This window comes from Bombina bombina, unplaced genomic scaffold (assembly GCF_027579735.1).
Source record: "Bombina bombina isolate aBomBom1 unplaced genomic scaffold, aBomBom1.pri scaffold_1285, whole genome shotgun sequence".
NCBI classification, from domain to species: domain Eukaryota; kingdom Metazoa; phylum Chordata; class Amphibia; order Anura; family Bombinatoridae; genus Bombina; species Bombina bombina.
Genome location: NW_026511696.1, coordinates 1 through 17,556, shown reverse-complemented (window position 1 = coordinate 17,556; position 17,556 = coordinate 1). Strand labels below are relative to the sequence as shown.

Genomic DNA, 17,556 nt, shown 5'->3' with positions numbered 1-17,556 from the left:
TAATGCATCCACTGCCTCCGCCTGAGGATCCCGGGATCTGGACAGATACCTGGGAAGTTTCTTGTTTAGATGAGAGGCCATCAGATCTATCTCTGGGAGCCCCCACATTTGAACAATCTGAAGAAATACCTCTGGGTGAAGAGACCATTCGCCCGGATGCAACGTTTGGCGACTGAGATAATCCGCTTCCCAATTGTCTACACCTGGGATATGAACCGCAGAGATTAGACAGGAGCTGGATTCCGCCCAAACCAAAATTCGAGATACTTCTTTCATAGCCAGAGGACTGTGAGTCCCTCCTTGATGATTGATGTATGCCACAGTTGTGACATTGTCTGTCTGAAAACAAATGAACGATTCTCTCTTCAGAAGAGGCCAAAACTGAAGAGCTCTGAAAACTGCACGGAGTTCCAAGATATTGATCGGTAATCTCACCTCCTGAGATTCCCAAACTCCTTGTGCCGTCAGAGATCCCCACACAGCTCCCCAACCTGTGAGACTTGCATCTGTTGAAATTACAGTCCAGGTCGGAAGAACAAAAGAAGCCCCCTGAATTAAACGATGGTGATCTGTCCACCACGTCAGAGAGTGCCGAACAATCGGTTTTAAAGATATTAATTGATATATCTTCGTGTAATCCCTGCACCATTGGTTCAGCATACAGAGCTGAAGAGGTCGCATGTGAAAACGAGCAAAGGGGATCGCGTCCGATGCAGCAGTCATAAGACCTAGAATTTCCATGCATAAGGCTACCGAAGGGAATGATTGAGACTGAAGGTTTCGACAGGCTGTAATCAATTTTAGACGTCTCTTGTCTGTTAAAGACAAAGTCATGGACACTGAATCTATCTGGAAACCCAGAAAGGTTACCCTTGTTTGAGGAATCAAAGAACTTTTTGGTAAATTGATCCTCCAACCATGATCTTGAAGAAACAACACAAGTCGATTCGTATGAGACTCTGCTAAATGTAAAGACGGAGCAAGTACCAAGATATCGTCCAAATAAGGAAATACCACAATACCCTGTTCTCTGATTACAGACAGAAGGGCACCGAGAATCTTAGTGAAAATTCTTGGAGCTGTAGCAAGGCCAAACGGTAGAGCCACAAATTGGTAATGCTTGTCTAGAAAAGAGAATCTCAGGAACTGATAATGATCTGTATGAATCGGAATATGCAGATATGCATCCTGTAAATCTATTGTGGACATATAATTCCCTTGCTGAACAAAAGGCAATATAGTCCTTACAGTTACCATCTTGAACGTTGGTATCCTTACATAACGATTCAATAATTTTAGATCCAGAACTGGTCTGAAGGAATTCTCCTTCTTTGGTACAATGAAGAGATTTGAATAAAACCCCATCCCCTGTTCCGGAACTGGAACTGGCATAATTACTCCAGCCAACTCTAGATCTGAAACACAATTCAGAAATGCTTGAGCTTTCACTGGATTTACTGGGACATGGGAAAGAAAAAATCTCTTTGCAGGAGGTCTCATCTTGAAACCAATTCTGTACCCTTCTGAAACAATGTTCTGAATCCAAAGATTGTGAACAGAACTGATCCAAATTTCTTTGAAAAAACGTAACCTGCCCCCTACCAGCTGAACTGGAATGAGGGCCGTACCTTCATGTGAACTTAGAAGCAGGCTTTGCCTTTCTAGCAGGCTTGGATTTATTCCAGACTGGAGATGGTTTCCAAACTGAAACTGCTCCTGAGGACGAAGGATCAGGCTTTTGTTCTTTGTTGAAACGAAAGGAACGAAAACGATTGTTAGCCCTGTTTTTACCTTTAGACTTTTTATCCTGTGGTAAAAAAGTTCCTTTCCCACCAGTAACAGTTGAAATAATAGAATCCAACTGAGAACCAAATAATTTATTTCCCTGGAAAGAAATGGAAAGTAGAGTTGATTTAGAAGCCATATCAGCATTCCAAGTCTTAAGCCATAAAGCTCTTCTGGCTAAGATAGCCAGAGACATAAATCTAACATCAACTCTAATAATATCAAAAATGGCATCACAGATGAAATTATTAGCATGCTGGAGAAGAATAATAATATCATGAGAATCACGATTTGTTACTTGTTGCGCTAGAGTTTCCAACCAAAAAGTTGAAGCTGCAGCAACATCAGCCAATGATATAGCAGGTCTAAGAAGATTACCTGAACATAGATAAGCTTTTCTTAGAAAAGATTCAATTTTTCTATCTAAAGGATCCTTAAACGAGGTACCATCTGATGTAGGAATGGTAGTACGTTTAGCAAGGGTAGAAATAGCCCCATCAACTTTAGGGATTTTGTCCCAAAATTCTAATCTGTCAGGCGGAACAGGATATAATTGCTTAAAACGTTTAGAAGGAGTAAATGAATTACCCAATCTATCCCATTCCTTAGCAATTACTGCAGAAATAGCATTAGGAACAGGAAAGACTTCTGGAATAACCGCAGGAGCTTTAAAAACCTTATCCAAACGTATAGAATTAGTATCAAGAGGACTAGAATCCTCTATTTCTAAAGCAATTAGTACTTCTTTAAGTAAAGAGCGAATAAATTCTATCTTAAATAAATATGAAGATTTATCAGCATCAATCTCTGACACAGAATCCTCTGAACCAGAAGAGTCCAAAGAATCAGAATGATGGTGTTCATTTAAAAATTCATCTGTAGAGAGAGAAGATTTAAAAGACTTTTTACGTTTACTAGAAGGAGAAATAACAGACAAAGCCTTCTTTATGGATTCAGAAACAAAATCTCTTATGTTATCAGGAACATTCTGCACCTTAGATGTTGAGGGAACTGCAACAGGCAATGGTACATCACTAAAGGAAATATTATCTGCATTAACAAGTTTGTCATGACATTTAATACAAACAACAGCTGGAGGAATAGCTACCAAAAGTTTACAGCAGATACACTTAGCTTTGGTAGATCCAGCAGGCAGAGGTTTTCCTGTAGTATCTTCTGGCTCAGATGCAACGTGAGACATCTTGCAATATGTAAGAGAAAAAACAACATATAAAGCAAAATAGATCAAATTCCTTATAAGACAGTTTCAGGAATGGGAAAAAAAATGCCAAACATCAAGCTTCTAGCAACCAGAAGCAAATGAAAAATGAGACTGAAATAATGTGGAGACAAAAGCGACGCCCATATTTTTTGGCGCCAAATAAGACGCCCACATTATTTGGCGCCTAAATGCTTTTGGCGCCAAAAATGACGCCACATCCGGAACGCCGACATTTTTGGCGCAAAATAACGTCAAAAAATGACGCAACTTCCGGCGACACGTATGACGCCGGAAACGGAAATGAATTTTTGCGCCAAAAAAGTCCGCGCCAAGAATGACGCAATAAAATAAAGCATTTTCAGCCCCCGCGAGCCTAACAGCCCACAGGGAAAAAAGTCAAATTTTTGAGGTAAGAAAAATATGATAATTAAAGCATAATCCCAAATATGAAACTGACTGTCTGGAAATAAGGAAAGTTGAACATTCTGAGTCAAGGCAAATAAATGTTTGAATACATATATTTAGAACTTTATAAATAAAGTGCCCAACCATAGCTTAGAGTGTCACAGAAAATAAGACTTACTTACCCCAGGACACTCATCTACATGTTTGTAGAAAGCCAAACCAGTACTGAAACGAGAATCAGTAGAGGTAATGGTATATATAAGAGTATATCGTCGATCTGAAAAGGGAGGTAAGAGATGAATCTCTACGACCGATAACAGAGAACCTTATGAAATAGACCCCGTAGAAGGAGATCACTGCATTCAATAGGCAATACTCTCCTCACATCCCTCTGACATTCACTGCACGCTGAGAGGAAAACCGGGCTCCAACTTGCTGCGGAGCGCATATCAACGTAGAATCTAGCACAAACTTACTTCACCACCTCCCTTGGAGGCAAAGTTTGTAAAACTGATTTGTGGGTGTGGTGAGGGGTGTATTTATAGGCATTTTAAGGTTTGGGAAACTTTGCCCCTCCTGGTAGGAATGTATATCCCATACGTCACTAGCTCATGGACTCTTGTTAATTACATGAAAGAAATACGAACTTTGACCCTTAGATTTGTTCTCCTTATCTTATGGTATGAAGGCACCCTTGGCCCCTGAAACCGTGGAGATAGTCAAACAAACCTTTTGCTTGCGCTTAGCAATGCGAGGGAAAGAACTAATGGCCGCAGACACCGCCGTATGAAATTGCGCAGTAACGTCTGGTGAAAAAAGGCCCCATTCAGATGGAGGATTAGCAGTGCAATGGGAAACTGCATGTGTATAAAAAGATGCATGTAGGGTGTGCACCTCACTGGACGATGACTCCTCAGAGGTGGGCGGCTCAGTGGTATCCCCTTATCAAGGCATATGGAACATAATTGAGAAGGCGGATATTACAGAGCTCCCTCATAATATAAACAGGCATTACTCTTTGAAATAGAGGAGAACCCTCTAATGAATCAGAATCCTCCATAGCTAAAGTACGATATGCGGAGGACTACAGAAAAAACGAACTTTGTTTTAAATAAAACAAATGGCACCTTTATAATCACATGGTGCGCAATGCAGGACCATCCCTGCTATGAGAAAAAGCATGCCAAGCTTTTAAGCTGCGCAACCTTCAAAGTGAAAGTGAAACCTGTATATTCCATCTCAGCCTATGAGCCCATAAACATCTTACACATAAAGCAGCATAAAATCAAATAAAGCATATATGATTAAACCCAAATGTTCATAATCCCCCTCAGGAGATATTAGCCCTTGATTCCAAATGGATAAAAAGGAGTCACACTGTGGCTCTGTCTTCTGGCGTTTGCAATATGTGTAAAAAATTAAACGATCTTACCGGAATCTATGCCGTGGAACAGTAACAGTCCTTCAAGTTTGACAGATTGCAGCAGCGCTTCTGACATAGACTTGAGTGCAGAAAGCGAAACTCATCAACGCTGATTGCTTAAGGAGCTGTTAACATAAGTCTGGATGGTTTCGCAGAAACACTCTCCCTGCATCTCCAGACTAACTTTCGTCAATGCTCTCACTGAGAGGCTGACAAAACTACTTAAACCTCCAGTCCCATCTCGAAGGGCAGATACCCTTCCTAAGGAACTACTCCGAAATCGTCTGACACTTCTCTGCCAAACTCCTGTGATGAAAGGCAAAGAATGACTGGGGGGTGAGGGAAGTGGGGGAGGTATTTAAGCCTTTGGCTGGGGTATCTTTGCCTCCTCCTGGTTGCCAGGTTCTGTATTTCCCACAAGTAATGAATGCAGCTGTGGACTCTCCCTGTATTAAAAAGGAAATATATAATAAAATATCCTCTAAATTCATGGTCAGGGAAGTTATGCTTAGGGCAAAGAAGGAAAGGAATAACACTCTTTTTGGTAATGTTTCCTTAGGAAATGCATAATTTAACCAATACATATTCAAAACTAGTTTTAGGTATTAACACGAAAAAAAAAAAAAAAAAAAAAAGTGTGTAAATATGCAAGTTTGCTAGAGTTTCTAAAATACCTTTAAAGGGACAGTCAAGTCCAAAAAAAACTAATGTTTTAAATAGCGCATGTAATTTCCAATTTACTTTTAGCACCAATTTTGCTTTGTACTCTTGGTATTCTTAGTTGAAAGCTAAACCTAGGAGGTTCATATGCTAATTTCTTAGACCTTGAAGGCCGCCACTAATCTTAATGCATTTTGATAGTTTTTCACCACTAGAGGACATTAGTTCACGTCTTTCATATAGATAACATTGAGTACATGCACGTGAATTTACCATGGAGACAGCTCTGATTGGCTAAAATGCAAGTCTGTCAAAAGAACTGAAATAAGGGAGCAGTCTGCTGAGGCTTAGATGCAAGGTAATTACAGAGGTAAAACTTGTATAATTATAACTGTGTTGGTTATGCAAAACAGGGAAATTGGTAATTAAGGGATTATTTATCTTTTAAAACAACAAAAATTCTGGTGTTGACTGTCCCTTTAAGTCTGATCGAATCAAAATATAGAATATGCGTTGCCAAAAACTAAATTCTAGGTCTCTTATCTGCAATTTTGAATTAATCTAGATTTTTCAACTCACTTATCGAACCACTGTTTCTTCAGAGGTATTCCTGATTCTACTTGCCCAAGATTTCTTTTCCGCGATTCAGAATCCACCACTATTCTCATGTTATTGTTGATCACTTTTTCTGAAAAACACAAGCGAGAAACCTAAATAAATATAAGAGAAGAATAAACATTAAAAGAAAATTTATGCTTAACTGATAAAAAATGTTTTTTTTTGACACGATGAGTCCGCGGATCATCTTAATTACTAATAGGATTATTCACCTCCTGTCAGCAGGAGGAGGCAAAGAGCACCACAGCAGAGCTGTTAAATAGCTCCTCCCTTCTCTCCCACTCCAGTCATTCGACCGAAGTTAGGAAGAGAAAGGAAAAGCCAAGGTGCAGAGGTGTCTGAAGTTTACAATAACCCACAACCTGTCTAAAAGAACATCGCGGGCCGTGGACTCATCGTGTCAAAAAAGAAATACATTTATCAGGTAAGCATAAAATTTTCTTTAAGACACGATGAGTCCACGGATCATCTTAATTACTAATGGGATTCAATACCCAAGCTAGAGTACACAGATGATACGGGAGGGACAAGACAGGGAACCTAAACGGAAGGCACCACTGCTTGGAAAACCCTTTCTCCCAAAAGTGGCCTCAGTCGAGGCAAAAGTGTAAAATTTGTAGAACTTTTTGAACGCCCATGAGGAAGCAACAGCCCTCGTGGAATGAGCCGTAACTCTCTCGGGAGGCTGCTGTCCAGTAGTCTCATATGCAAAACGTATGATACTCTTCAGCCAAAAAGAAAGAAGTAGCCGTAACTTTCTGTCCCTTGCGTTTTCCTGAGAAAACCACAAACAAAGAAGAAGACTGACGAAAATCCTTAGTCGCCTGCAGGAAAAACTTTAAAGCACGGACAACGTCCAAATTGTGCAGAAACCACTCCTGATAAGAAGGATTAGGACACAAGGAAGGAACAACAATCTCCTGATTAATGTTCCGATCAGAAACACAGGCCTGATCCTGATCAAAACCTGACAAAAAGACTGAACATCTGGAACATCCTCCAGACATTTGAGTAACAAGATAGATAACGCAGAGATTTGACCGTTTAGGGAACTTGTCTCAAAACCTTTCTCCAACCTTCCTGGAGAAAAGACCAAACCTAGGAATCCTAACTCTACTCCATGAGTAGCTCTTGGATTCACACCATTAAAGATATGTACACCAAATCTATGGTAAATCCTTCTAGATACAGATTCACAAGCCAGAATCATGGTCTCTATGACCGAATCAGAAAACCCCCGCTTGGACAAAATCAAGCGTTCAATCTCCAAGCAGACAGGATCAGAGAAAACTAGATTTGGGATAAAGAAGGACCCCTGAATCAGAAAGTCCTTCCGCTACGGAAGTCCCCAAGGAGGAAAAGATGTAATCTCCACCAGATCTACATACCAACTCCTGCGAGCCCAGGCCTGTGCTATGAAAATCACCAAGGCCGTTTCCTGCTTGATTCAAGTAATTACTTGAGGAAGAAGAGCAAACGGAGGACAACAGGTATGCTAAATTGAATGTCCAAGGGGCCGCCAGAGAATCTATCAGTTCACAGACTGGAAACACTTCCGGATGGAGATTCTCACTCCCCCGGATGAAAGGTCTACCTGCTCAGGAAGTCCGCCTCCCAGATGTCCACCTCTGAGATGTGGATCGCCGACAGGCAGCAAGAAAGGGCCTCCGCCCACTGAAAATTTTTTGGGTACCTCTGTCATCGCCAAGGAACTTCTCGTTCCTCCCTGATTATTGGAGAAAACCACTGAGTAATGTTGTCCTACTAGAACCTGATAAACCGGGCCGAAACTAACCGAAGTCAGGCCAGAAGAGCATTGGAAATCACTCTCAGTTCCAGGATGTTTATAGGAAGAACAGACTCAGACTGAGTCCAATCTCCCTGAGTCATTAGGGAACCCCAGACCCCACCCCACCCCAGAAGGCTGGCGTCTGTAGACAATGTCTTAGAACGGTCTGCGGAGAGAAGATCCAGAGACTACCACCATAGGAGTCCCTCGTCTCCTGCTCCAGTGGAGGAGACAAGCCTGCATAATCTCCGTTCCATTGCTCTAGTATGCATAACTGCAGAGGTCTGAAATAGAACCGAACAAACGTGGATGATGTCCATGCACTGGGCCACTGACGGCCGAGGAATGGGCTGAAGGATTAGACAATTATCTATAATCCTTGATTTCCTGACTTCTGTCAAAAAAAAAATCTCACATAGATATGGAATCTAATAAGGTTCCCAAGAAGTCACTCCTGTATTTGTGACTAAGGAATTCGTATTTAAATTTACCTTCCACCCGTGAGTTCTTAGGAAGGACACCCTGCCTGGACTATATCATCCAGATAAGGTGAGTAAAGACCCCAAAACCTTAGTGAAGATTCCGGGAGCCGTGGCCAGACCAGAGGAAGAGCCACGAATTGAAGTGCTTGTCTAGAAAGGCAAACCTTAAGAACTTGAGATGATCCCAGTGGATAGGAACCTGTAGATATGTGTCCTTTAAATCCACTGTTGTCATAAATTGACCCTCTTGGATCAATGGAAGAATGGTACAAAGACTAAAAAAATTTGTCTAGACTCTTAAGATGTAAAATTGGTCTGAAGGTTCCCACTGGGAACCACGAACATATAATGATCATCTCCTATTCCTGCGAGAGCGGTGTCTGTCCATACAAACAGACAACTTAACAAGGCAGCACGACGCCGCACTGGATACAGTAGTCACCTAACCTCAGGTTGACAATGTAGACCCTCTAACTATTAATCATAGAGTCCGTCATCTGCATAGAGTCCCGAAGAAATTCTAGACCATCGAGGGGATTCTATTTTCCCCTAGTTATCTTCCTTCCAAGTATAGGGGAAGAAAAAGGGAGGAAGAAACTTATAACCCTATCCGGTATAGGAATACTTCCACCAAGACAGGTCCATCATAATATTAGAGAAAAAAACTACTGGTGTCGGAGCCACCCAGAGCAGCTAAAACTTCCTCAAGAAGCTCCTGATCAGATAAAGGCATTTACCTCATCTGAGATTGAGAATTTCTTGTCCAGAATTACCAAAATATCTTCCTCTTAACTGCAGAGAAGAAAACATTTGAAAAAACCACCACTGAGTCAGTCCGACTATTCAGAGAGAAGAAGACTGCCTCCACATTTCTTTTTTTTTTTTTTTTTTTAAATAACGTGGAGGAAAAAATTTATTAAAAACAGGATAACTCCATCTGGGCTACAAACTTTTTGTAACACCTTAGGAGAAATTTGTTGTATATTTGACCATTGACCAGCTTCAAAGCAGTTTGTGACTAGAATAAGGATGTTTGGAACTACATTGGAATCCAAGCCAAAAGCAAGAGACCTCGAGTAGGGTCTCCTGGACCACCTTTTTCTTACCTGATAAATTGATTTCTTTTACGATACGATGAGTCCACGGATTTCATCCTTACTTGTGGGATATCGCCTCCTGGTCAGCAGGAGGCGGCAAAGAGCACCACAGCAGAGCTGCATTAATAGCTCCTCCCTTCCCTCCCACTCCAGTCATTCGACCGAAGTTAGGAAGAGAAAGGAAAAGCCAAGGTGCAAAAGGTGACTTAAGTTTAGTAAAAAGACCTGTCTTATAAAAACAGGGTGGGCCGTGGACTCATCGTATCATAAAAGAAATCAATTTATCAGGTAAGAATACATTTCGTTTTCTTTTACAAGATACGATGAGTCCACGGATTTCATCCTTACTTGTGGGATACAATACCAAAGCTATAGCATACGGATAAAAGGGAAGGACAAGACAGGGAACCTAAACAGAAGGCACAACTGCTTGAAGAACTTTCCTCCCAAAAACGGCCTCAGACAAGGCAAAAGTATCACATTTTTAAAAATTTGGAAAAAGTGTGCAGAGACGACCAAGTTGCAGCCTTGCAAATCTTTTCAACAGAAGCATCATTTTTGAATGCCCATGAGGAAGCCACTGCCCTAGTGGAATGAGCCGTAATACGTTCAGGAGGCTGCTGTCCAGCAGTCTCATATGCAAAACAGATGATACTCTTCAGCCAAAGAGAAAGAGAGTAAGCCGTAGCTTTCTGACCCCTACGCTTCCCAGAAAACACAACAAACAGGGAAGACGATTGACAAAAATTCTTAGTCACCTGCAAGTAAAACTTCAAGGCACGGACCACGTCCAAATTATGTAACAGTCGCTCCTTCTTGGAAGAAGGGTTAGGACACAAAGAAGGAACAACAATTTCCCGATTAACATTTTTGTTAGAAACAAGTTTAGGAAGGAAACCAGGTTTGGTACGTAATACCACCTTATCAGAATGGAAAATAAGATAAGGAGAATCATATTGTAATGCCGAAAGCTCAGAAACTCTGCGAGCAGAAGCAATAGCAACCAAAAATAAAACTTTCCAAGATAATAACTTAATATCTACGGAATGCATAGGTTCAAACGGAACCCCTTGAAGAACATTAAGAACTAAATTCAAACTCCAAGGAGGAGTAATTGGTCTAAACACAGGCCTGATCCTAGTCAGAGCCTGACAAAAAGATTGAACATCTGGAACATCTGCCAGACGCTTGTGTAGCAAAATAGATAAAGCAGATATCTGGCCCTTTAAGGAACTTGCTGACAACCCTTTCTCCAATCCATCGTGGAGAAAAGACAAAATTCTGGGAATCCTGACCCGACTCCATGAGTAGCCCTTGGATTCACACCAATAAAGATATTTACGCCATATCTTATGGTAAATCTTTCTAGCAACAGGCTTACGAGCCTGAATCAAGGTATCAATGACCGAATCAGAAAACCCTCGCTTAGATAAAATTAAGCGTTCAATCTCCAAGCAGTCAGCTGCAGAGAAACTAGATTCGGATGATGGAAGGGTCCCTGAATGAGAAGGTCCTTCCTCAATGAAAGCTTCCATGGTGGCTGAGATGACATTTCCACCAGATTGGCATACCAAGTCCTGCGAGGCCACGCAGGAGCGATAAGGATCACTGAAGCCCTCTCCTGTTTGACTCGAGCAATCACTCGAGGAAGGAGAGCAAATGGGGGGGGGCACGTAAGCTAGACTGAACGACCAAGGCACTGCTAAGGCATCTATCAGCTCGGCCTGGGGATCCCTGGACCTGGTAATTTTAATTTAAGAAAAAAAGAGGTATCATATGGCACACTTCTTTTGTGACTTTGGGCTAATAGAAAAACTTATGGTTAAACTTATGGTTAAATATTAATACTTTGCTGGCCTCTTTAGGCCCTATTTATCTAATTGTTAAAACTTATGGGCAAACCAGGGGCACTTAACCTTTGATAATTAATTGCTTTAGCGGCTTTATAGATTATGCCAGCACTATATGCTATCACACTGCCGCACCAGGTTTAAGATTGTAAACAGAAATTTAGTGTGTTGTACGCACCGTTTAACTTAACAACTAATTGCAAAATCCTGCAGTGGTTTTATATATATATTACCGTATATTCTTGACACTAGGGTGTATTACCTACCACGTCAGACTTGATTGTTACGTGCTCTCTGCACCGCTATATATAACGGTAGATCAATAGTAATTTTAAGGGTGGACAATGTCAGCTGCGTAATTTCCACTGCATCAAGGTTATGTTTAATAACCTAACATCTGAAGCTAATCAAAACCATGTCCCTGGTAACCTGAGTATTTAACTAACTAACAGATAATCCTGGTAATACCCTTATATGTACTGTTTTTCTGTGTGATAATAAGTTGCCAGTCTTTCTGGTCTTAGCAAGGTTCAAACACCACTAGTGCCTAAATATATCACTGATAAGACTAATCGTACCATCTGGAGATATACTCATTACACACCAGGGTTTTTCATAATTTGTGAACAATCCCACCTGTATTTGTGGGAAATACTATTCCCACAGTTACTTTTACTACAGGGTAGTTTCTTATGGAACTAACCCTGATTTTTTTTAACTTGATTCACCACATTAAAATACATGTAATACTCTGTATCAAATGTAGCTTTTTAACTGCTAAGACCCAATGATGTCACCCAAATAGGTGTTAGAGTGTAAACATCTCAATGAATATTTGCAATAAAATGTATCTACAATATCCAAGGACATAGGGTGTTCCCTGAAGTCTAAGAGTATGGTACAATGGTATAAGGAAATTACACTTTAAATCAAACGGATATTGAGACATACCTTAGCTACATTTACGCTCTTATAATTGGTCAACCCTTTTGTTTTGATTTTTTAGTTGTTTAAATAAAAGTTATATTTTAATCCCTCAACAATCCTCGTGCTAACCTATGACATAGCTTATTTGGGCTCCCACAGTAAGTGTGCCATATGATACCTCTTTTTTCTTGTAAATATCGGTATCAGGCACTGCCCTACTGAGATACATAGGCTTACTCTGTAGGGAACCCTGTTTGAGAGCCCAAATCTGTTCCCAACCCCAATTCCCCCTAACAAAGGGAATTCCTTTTTCACATAGATCCCTGGACCTGGACCCGTATCTCGGAAGTTTGGCATTCTGACGAGACGCCATAAGATCCAACTCCAGTCTGCCCTATCTTAGAAGCAGGTTGGCAAAACCCACCGGATGAAGTTCCCATTACCCCGGATGAAAAGTCTGTCTGCTTAGAAAATCCGCTTCCCAGTTTTCCACACCTGGGATGTGGACCGCCGACAAACAAGCGTGAGCCTCCGCCCACTGAATAATCTTGGTTACTTCTGTCATCGCTAAGGAACTCCTTGTTCCTCCATGATGATTGATGTAAGCTACAGTCGTAATGTTGTCCGACTGGAATCTGATGAATTTGGCCGAAGCCAACTGAGGCCAAGCCTGAAGCGCATTGAGTATTGCTCTCAACTCTAGGATATTGATGGGAAGTAGAGACTCCGATCGAGTCCATACACCCTGAGCCCTCAGGGCGTTCCAGACTGCTCCCCATCCTATCAGACTGGCGTCTGTTGTCACTATCACCCATGAGGGTCTGCGGAAGCATGTCCCCTGGGACAGATGATCCAGCGACAACCACCATAGAAGAGAATCCCTCGTCTCCTGATCTAGCTGTATTTGAGGAGACAGATTTGTATAATCTCTATTCCATTGCCTGAGCATGCTCAGTTGTAGAGGTCTGAGATGAAACCGAGCAAACTGAATGATGTCCATTGCCGCTACCATCAAACCAATTGCCTCCATGCACTGAGCCACTGATGGCCGAGGATTGGACTGAAGGGTTCGGCATGTATTCAGAATCTTTAACTTTCTGACCTCCGTCAAAAATATTTTCATGGATGGAGAGTCGATTAGAGTTCCCAAGAAAGGAACCCTTGTCTGAGGAACTAGCGAACTCATTTCCATATTTACTTTCCACCCGTGAGTCCTCAGAAGGGACAGAACAATGTCTGTATGAGACCTTGCCAGTTGATAAGACGCCTGGATCAGAATATCGTCCAGATAGGGCGCCACATCAATGCCCCGCAGTCTGAGAACCGCCAGCAGAGACCCCAGAACCTTTGTGAAAATTCTGCGTGCCGTGGCCAGACCGAAATGAAGGGCCACGAACAACTGAAAATGTTTGTCCAGAAAGGCAAATCTCAGGAGCTTGTGATGATCTCTGTGGATAGGAACATGAAGATATGCATCCTTTAGATCCACGGTAGTCCTAAATTGACCCTCCTGGATCAAAGGAAGAATGGTCTGAATAGTTTCAATCTTGAAAGAGGGAACTCTGAGAAACTTGTTTAGACTTTTGAGGTCTAAAATAGGCCGGAACGTTCCCTCCTTTTTGGGAACTACAAACAGATTGGAATAAAACCCTTGACCCCGTTCCAGTATTGGAACGGGACATATTACTCCCATGGAAAAGAGGTCTCCTACACAGCGTAAGAACGCCTCTCTTTTTATCTGGTCGACAGATAATCGAGAAAGAAGGAACCTTCCTCTGGGGGAAGAATTTTTGAACTCCAGCCGATACCCCTGAGACACAATTTCTAGTGTCCAAGGATCCTGAACATCTCTTATCCAAGCCTGGACAAAGTGAGAAAGTCTGCCCCCTACTAGATCCGGTCCCGGATCGGGGGCAGACCCTTCATGCTAACTTGGTAGCAGCAGCTGGCTTCTTGGGATTGTTTACCCTTGTTCCAAGATTGGTTGGGTTTCCACGTGGACTTGGCTTGAGAATAATTCCCTTCAAGAGGAAACTCCCTTGACATTTCGAAAGGAACAAAAATTACTCTGTCGCCCCCTCTGTTTGGACGCTTTATCTTGAGGGAGGTGGTGACCCTTGCCTCCCGTGATGTCTGAAATAATCTCCTTCAAGTCAGGCCCGAACAGGGTATTCCCCTTGTAAGGAATAGCCAAAAGCTTAGATTTAGATGACACATCCGCAGACCAAGATTTTAACCATAAGGATCTGCGTGCTAAGATGGAAAATCCTGAGCTCTTAGCCGCCAATTTGGTTATCTGAAAGGAAGCATCTGTAATAAAAGAATTAGCTAACTTAAGAGCTTTAATTCTATCCAATATTTCTTCCAAAGAAGCCTCAGTCTTAAGAGACTCTTCTAAGGTATCAAACCAAAAAGCAGTCGCAGTCGTGATTGTAACAATGCAGGCCGCCGGTTGCAATAGAAATCCTTGATGAACATAGATTTTTTTTAGGAGACCCTCCAACTTCTTATCCATAGGGTCTTTGAAGGCACAACTATCCTCGATAGGAATAGTAGTTTGTTTAGCCAGGGTGGAAATAGCTCCCTCCACCTTAGGGATCGTCTGCCAAGAATCCCAAATGGCATCAGCGATAGGGTACATTTTCTTGAAAATAGAAGAGGAGAACGGAATCCCCGGCCTCTACCATTCCTTAGCAATAATTTCCGAAGTTCTCTTAGGAACAGGAAAAACGTCAGAATAAAAAGGGACCTCTAAATATTTGTCCATCTTACTCAATTTTTCTGGAGGGACCGCAATAGAATCACAGTCATCCAGAGTCACCAAAACCTCCCTGAGTAACAGGCGGAGGTGTTCAAGCTTAAATCTGAAAGACATCACGTCCGAATCTGGTGGGGGCAATATACTTCCTGAGTCAGAAAGTTCCCCCTCAGACAGTCTCCATGCCCCCCAATTCAGAGCCCCGGGAGGGTACATCAGAAATCGCCATCAAAGCATCAGAAGTCGCATGGACCACATGGGCCTCTTTCCTACTGCGTTTACCTTGTAGCACTGGCAAAGTAGATAACACCTCTGAAAGAGTGGATGACATATCTGCAGCAATATTCTGCAGGGTGAATGTAGCAGACGCAGTTGAAGAATACGGCGTCGCCTGAGCGGGCGTTAAAAGCTGTGACGCTTGGAGAGAAAGATGCGGCATAGCCTGAATCTCATCGGTCTGAGAAATATCCTTAGATATATTTTAATAAAAAAAAATCTGCTCTCTACACTGTAATGCCCTCTCAATGCATGAGGGACAAAAACGTAACAGGGGGTTCCACAATGGCATCTAAACACATAGGACATGTACTGTGTTCAATGTCATCCATGATAACAGTAAGCAAAAGCTAGCTTGGTCGTGGCACTGATAATTATGGATAAAAATCCAAACAGATAATCAGCCTAATATAACTGACAATAAAAACGGGTGCACTGTGCCTTTAAAAAACAAACCGGCTCAACCCGGAGGTTAACGCCCAAAAGACACAGGCCTAGCTGCAGGAACAGCCAAACTGAGCCCTCTCTCACAAAACTGGGAAAGATCTCAACAAATAAAAATCAGGAGATTACTTCATCCCCACATGTCTAATGAGGTGCACCATACAAATTATCAGACAAATTCCCCGTATCTGATAACGATAGGGTCATTCAATAACTGAAAAACATGTCTGAGCAACACGTGAAGGCGCACAATCCTGTAACGGAAGGCATAACACTCAGGGAGATACACCCGCGGGGAACTGTAGAGGCCCTCCCCATGGCGGAAGGCCAGGGACAATAGGGCACAAGCACATTATCAAAGAAACGTCTGGACATAAACTGGGTTACCTGCATGTGCAGAGTATGATTTGGTAGGGAACTCTCACAGGACAGGACCCCCAGAGGCAGATGGCTCAGCAGTCCCTTAATTGCCCGAGCCCAAGGTACCAGGCACTCTGAAATGGCATACGGAACAAAACTGGTTGAAAGGCGTCAACGAGGCCACTCAGGATTCATCACCGGACACAGAATCTGAAATCAAAATAGTCTCGAGATAAGAAAAAGGCAGTGAAGCGAAGTTAGACAACGCAGATTGCTTGAGGAGCTTTTAACCTGAGTTGGGATGGTTTCGCAGAAAGAAACTCCCTACATCTCCGGACTCTAACTTTCATACAAGCCCTCACTGAGAGACTGACAGGACTACTTAAAACTCCTGTCCCATGCCGAAGAGTACTACCCTCCATAAGAGACAAAAACAAAAAAATTAAAATTCTGACACTTCTCTGCCCTCCTCCTGTGAAGAAAGGCAAAGAATGACTGGGGGATGAGGGAGGAGTATTTAAGCCTTTGGCTGGGTTGTCTTTGCCGCTTCCTGGTGGTCAGGTTCTTATTTCCCAAAAGTAATGAATGCAGCTGTGGACTCTTTCCATTTAAGAAGAAAAAAACAGAATTTATGTTTACCTGATAAATTACTTTCTCCAACGGTGTGTCCGGTCCACGGCGTCATCCTTACTTGTGGGATATTCTCTTCCCCAACAGGAAATGGCAAAGAGCCCAGCAAAGCTGGTCACATGATCCCTCCTAGGCTCCGCCTTCCCCAGTCATTCGACCGACGTAAAGGAGGAATATTTGCATAGGAGAAACCATATGATACCGTGGTGACTGTAGTTAAAGAAAATAAATTATCAGACCTGATTAAAAAAACCAGGGCGGGCCGTGGACCGGACACACCGTTGGAGAAAGTAATTTATCAGGTAAACATAAATTCTGTTTTCTCCAACATAGGTGTGTCCGGTCCACGGCGTCATCCTTACTTGTGGGAACCAATACCAAAGCTTTAGGACACGGATGAAGGGAGGGAGCAAATCAGGTCACCTAGATGGAAGGCACCACGGCTTGCAAAACCTTTCTCCCAAAAATAGCCTCAGAAGAAGCAAAAGTATCAAACTTGTAAAATTTAGTAAAAGTGTGCAGTGAAGACCAAGTCGCTGCCTTACATATCTGATCAACAGAAGCCTCGTTCTTGAAGGCCCATGTGGAAGCCACAGCCCTAGTGGAATGAGCTGTGATTCTTTCAGGAGGCTGCCGTCCGGCAGTCTCATAAGCCAATCTGATGATGCTTTTAATCCAAAAAGAGAGAGAGGTAGAAGTTGCTTTTTGACCTCTCCTTTTACCAGAATAAACAACAAACAAGGAAGATGTTTGTCTAAAATCCTTTGTAGCATCTAAATAGAATTTTAGAGCACAAACAACATCCAAATTGTGCAACAAACGTTCCTTCT

The 17,556-nt window shown here is 42.2% G+C and overlaps 1 protein-coding gene across 1 annotated transcript in view; it reads right to left on the bottom strand.

Annotated features, from left to right (window-relative positions):
• LOC128643912 (RNA-binding protein 26) overlaps window positions 1-6,205 on the bottom strand; it is a gene marked incomplete at both ends in the record, with an annotated part of 61,805 nt that extends 55,600 nt beyond the window's left edge. The window contains one exon of the mRNA XM_053696682.1: window positions 6,075-6,205. Coding sequence (XP_053552657.1) covers window positions 6,075-6,205 — 131 coding nt within the window. The remainder of the gene's footprint in view (window positions 1-6,074) is intronic.
• Between the last annotated feature and the right edge of the window lie 11,351 nt (window positions 6,206-17,556).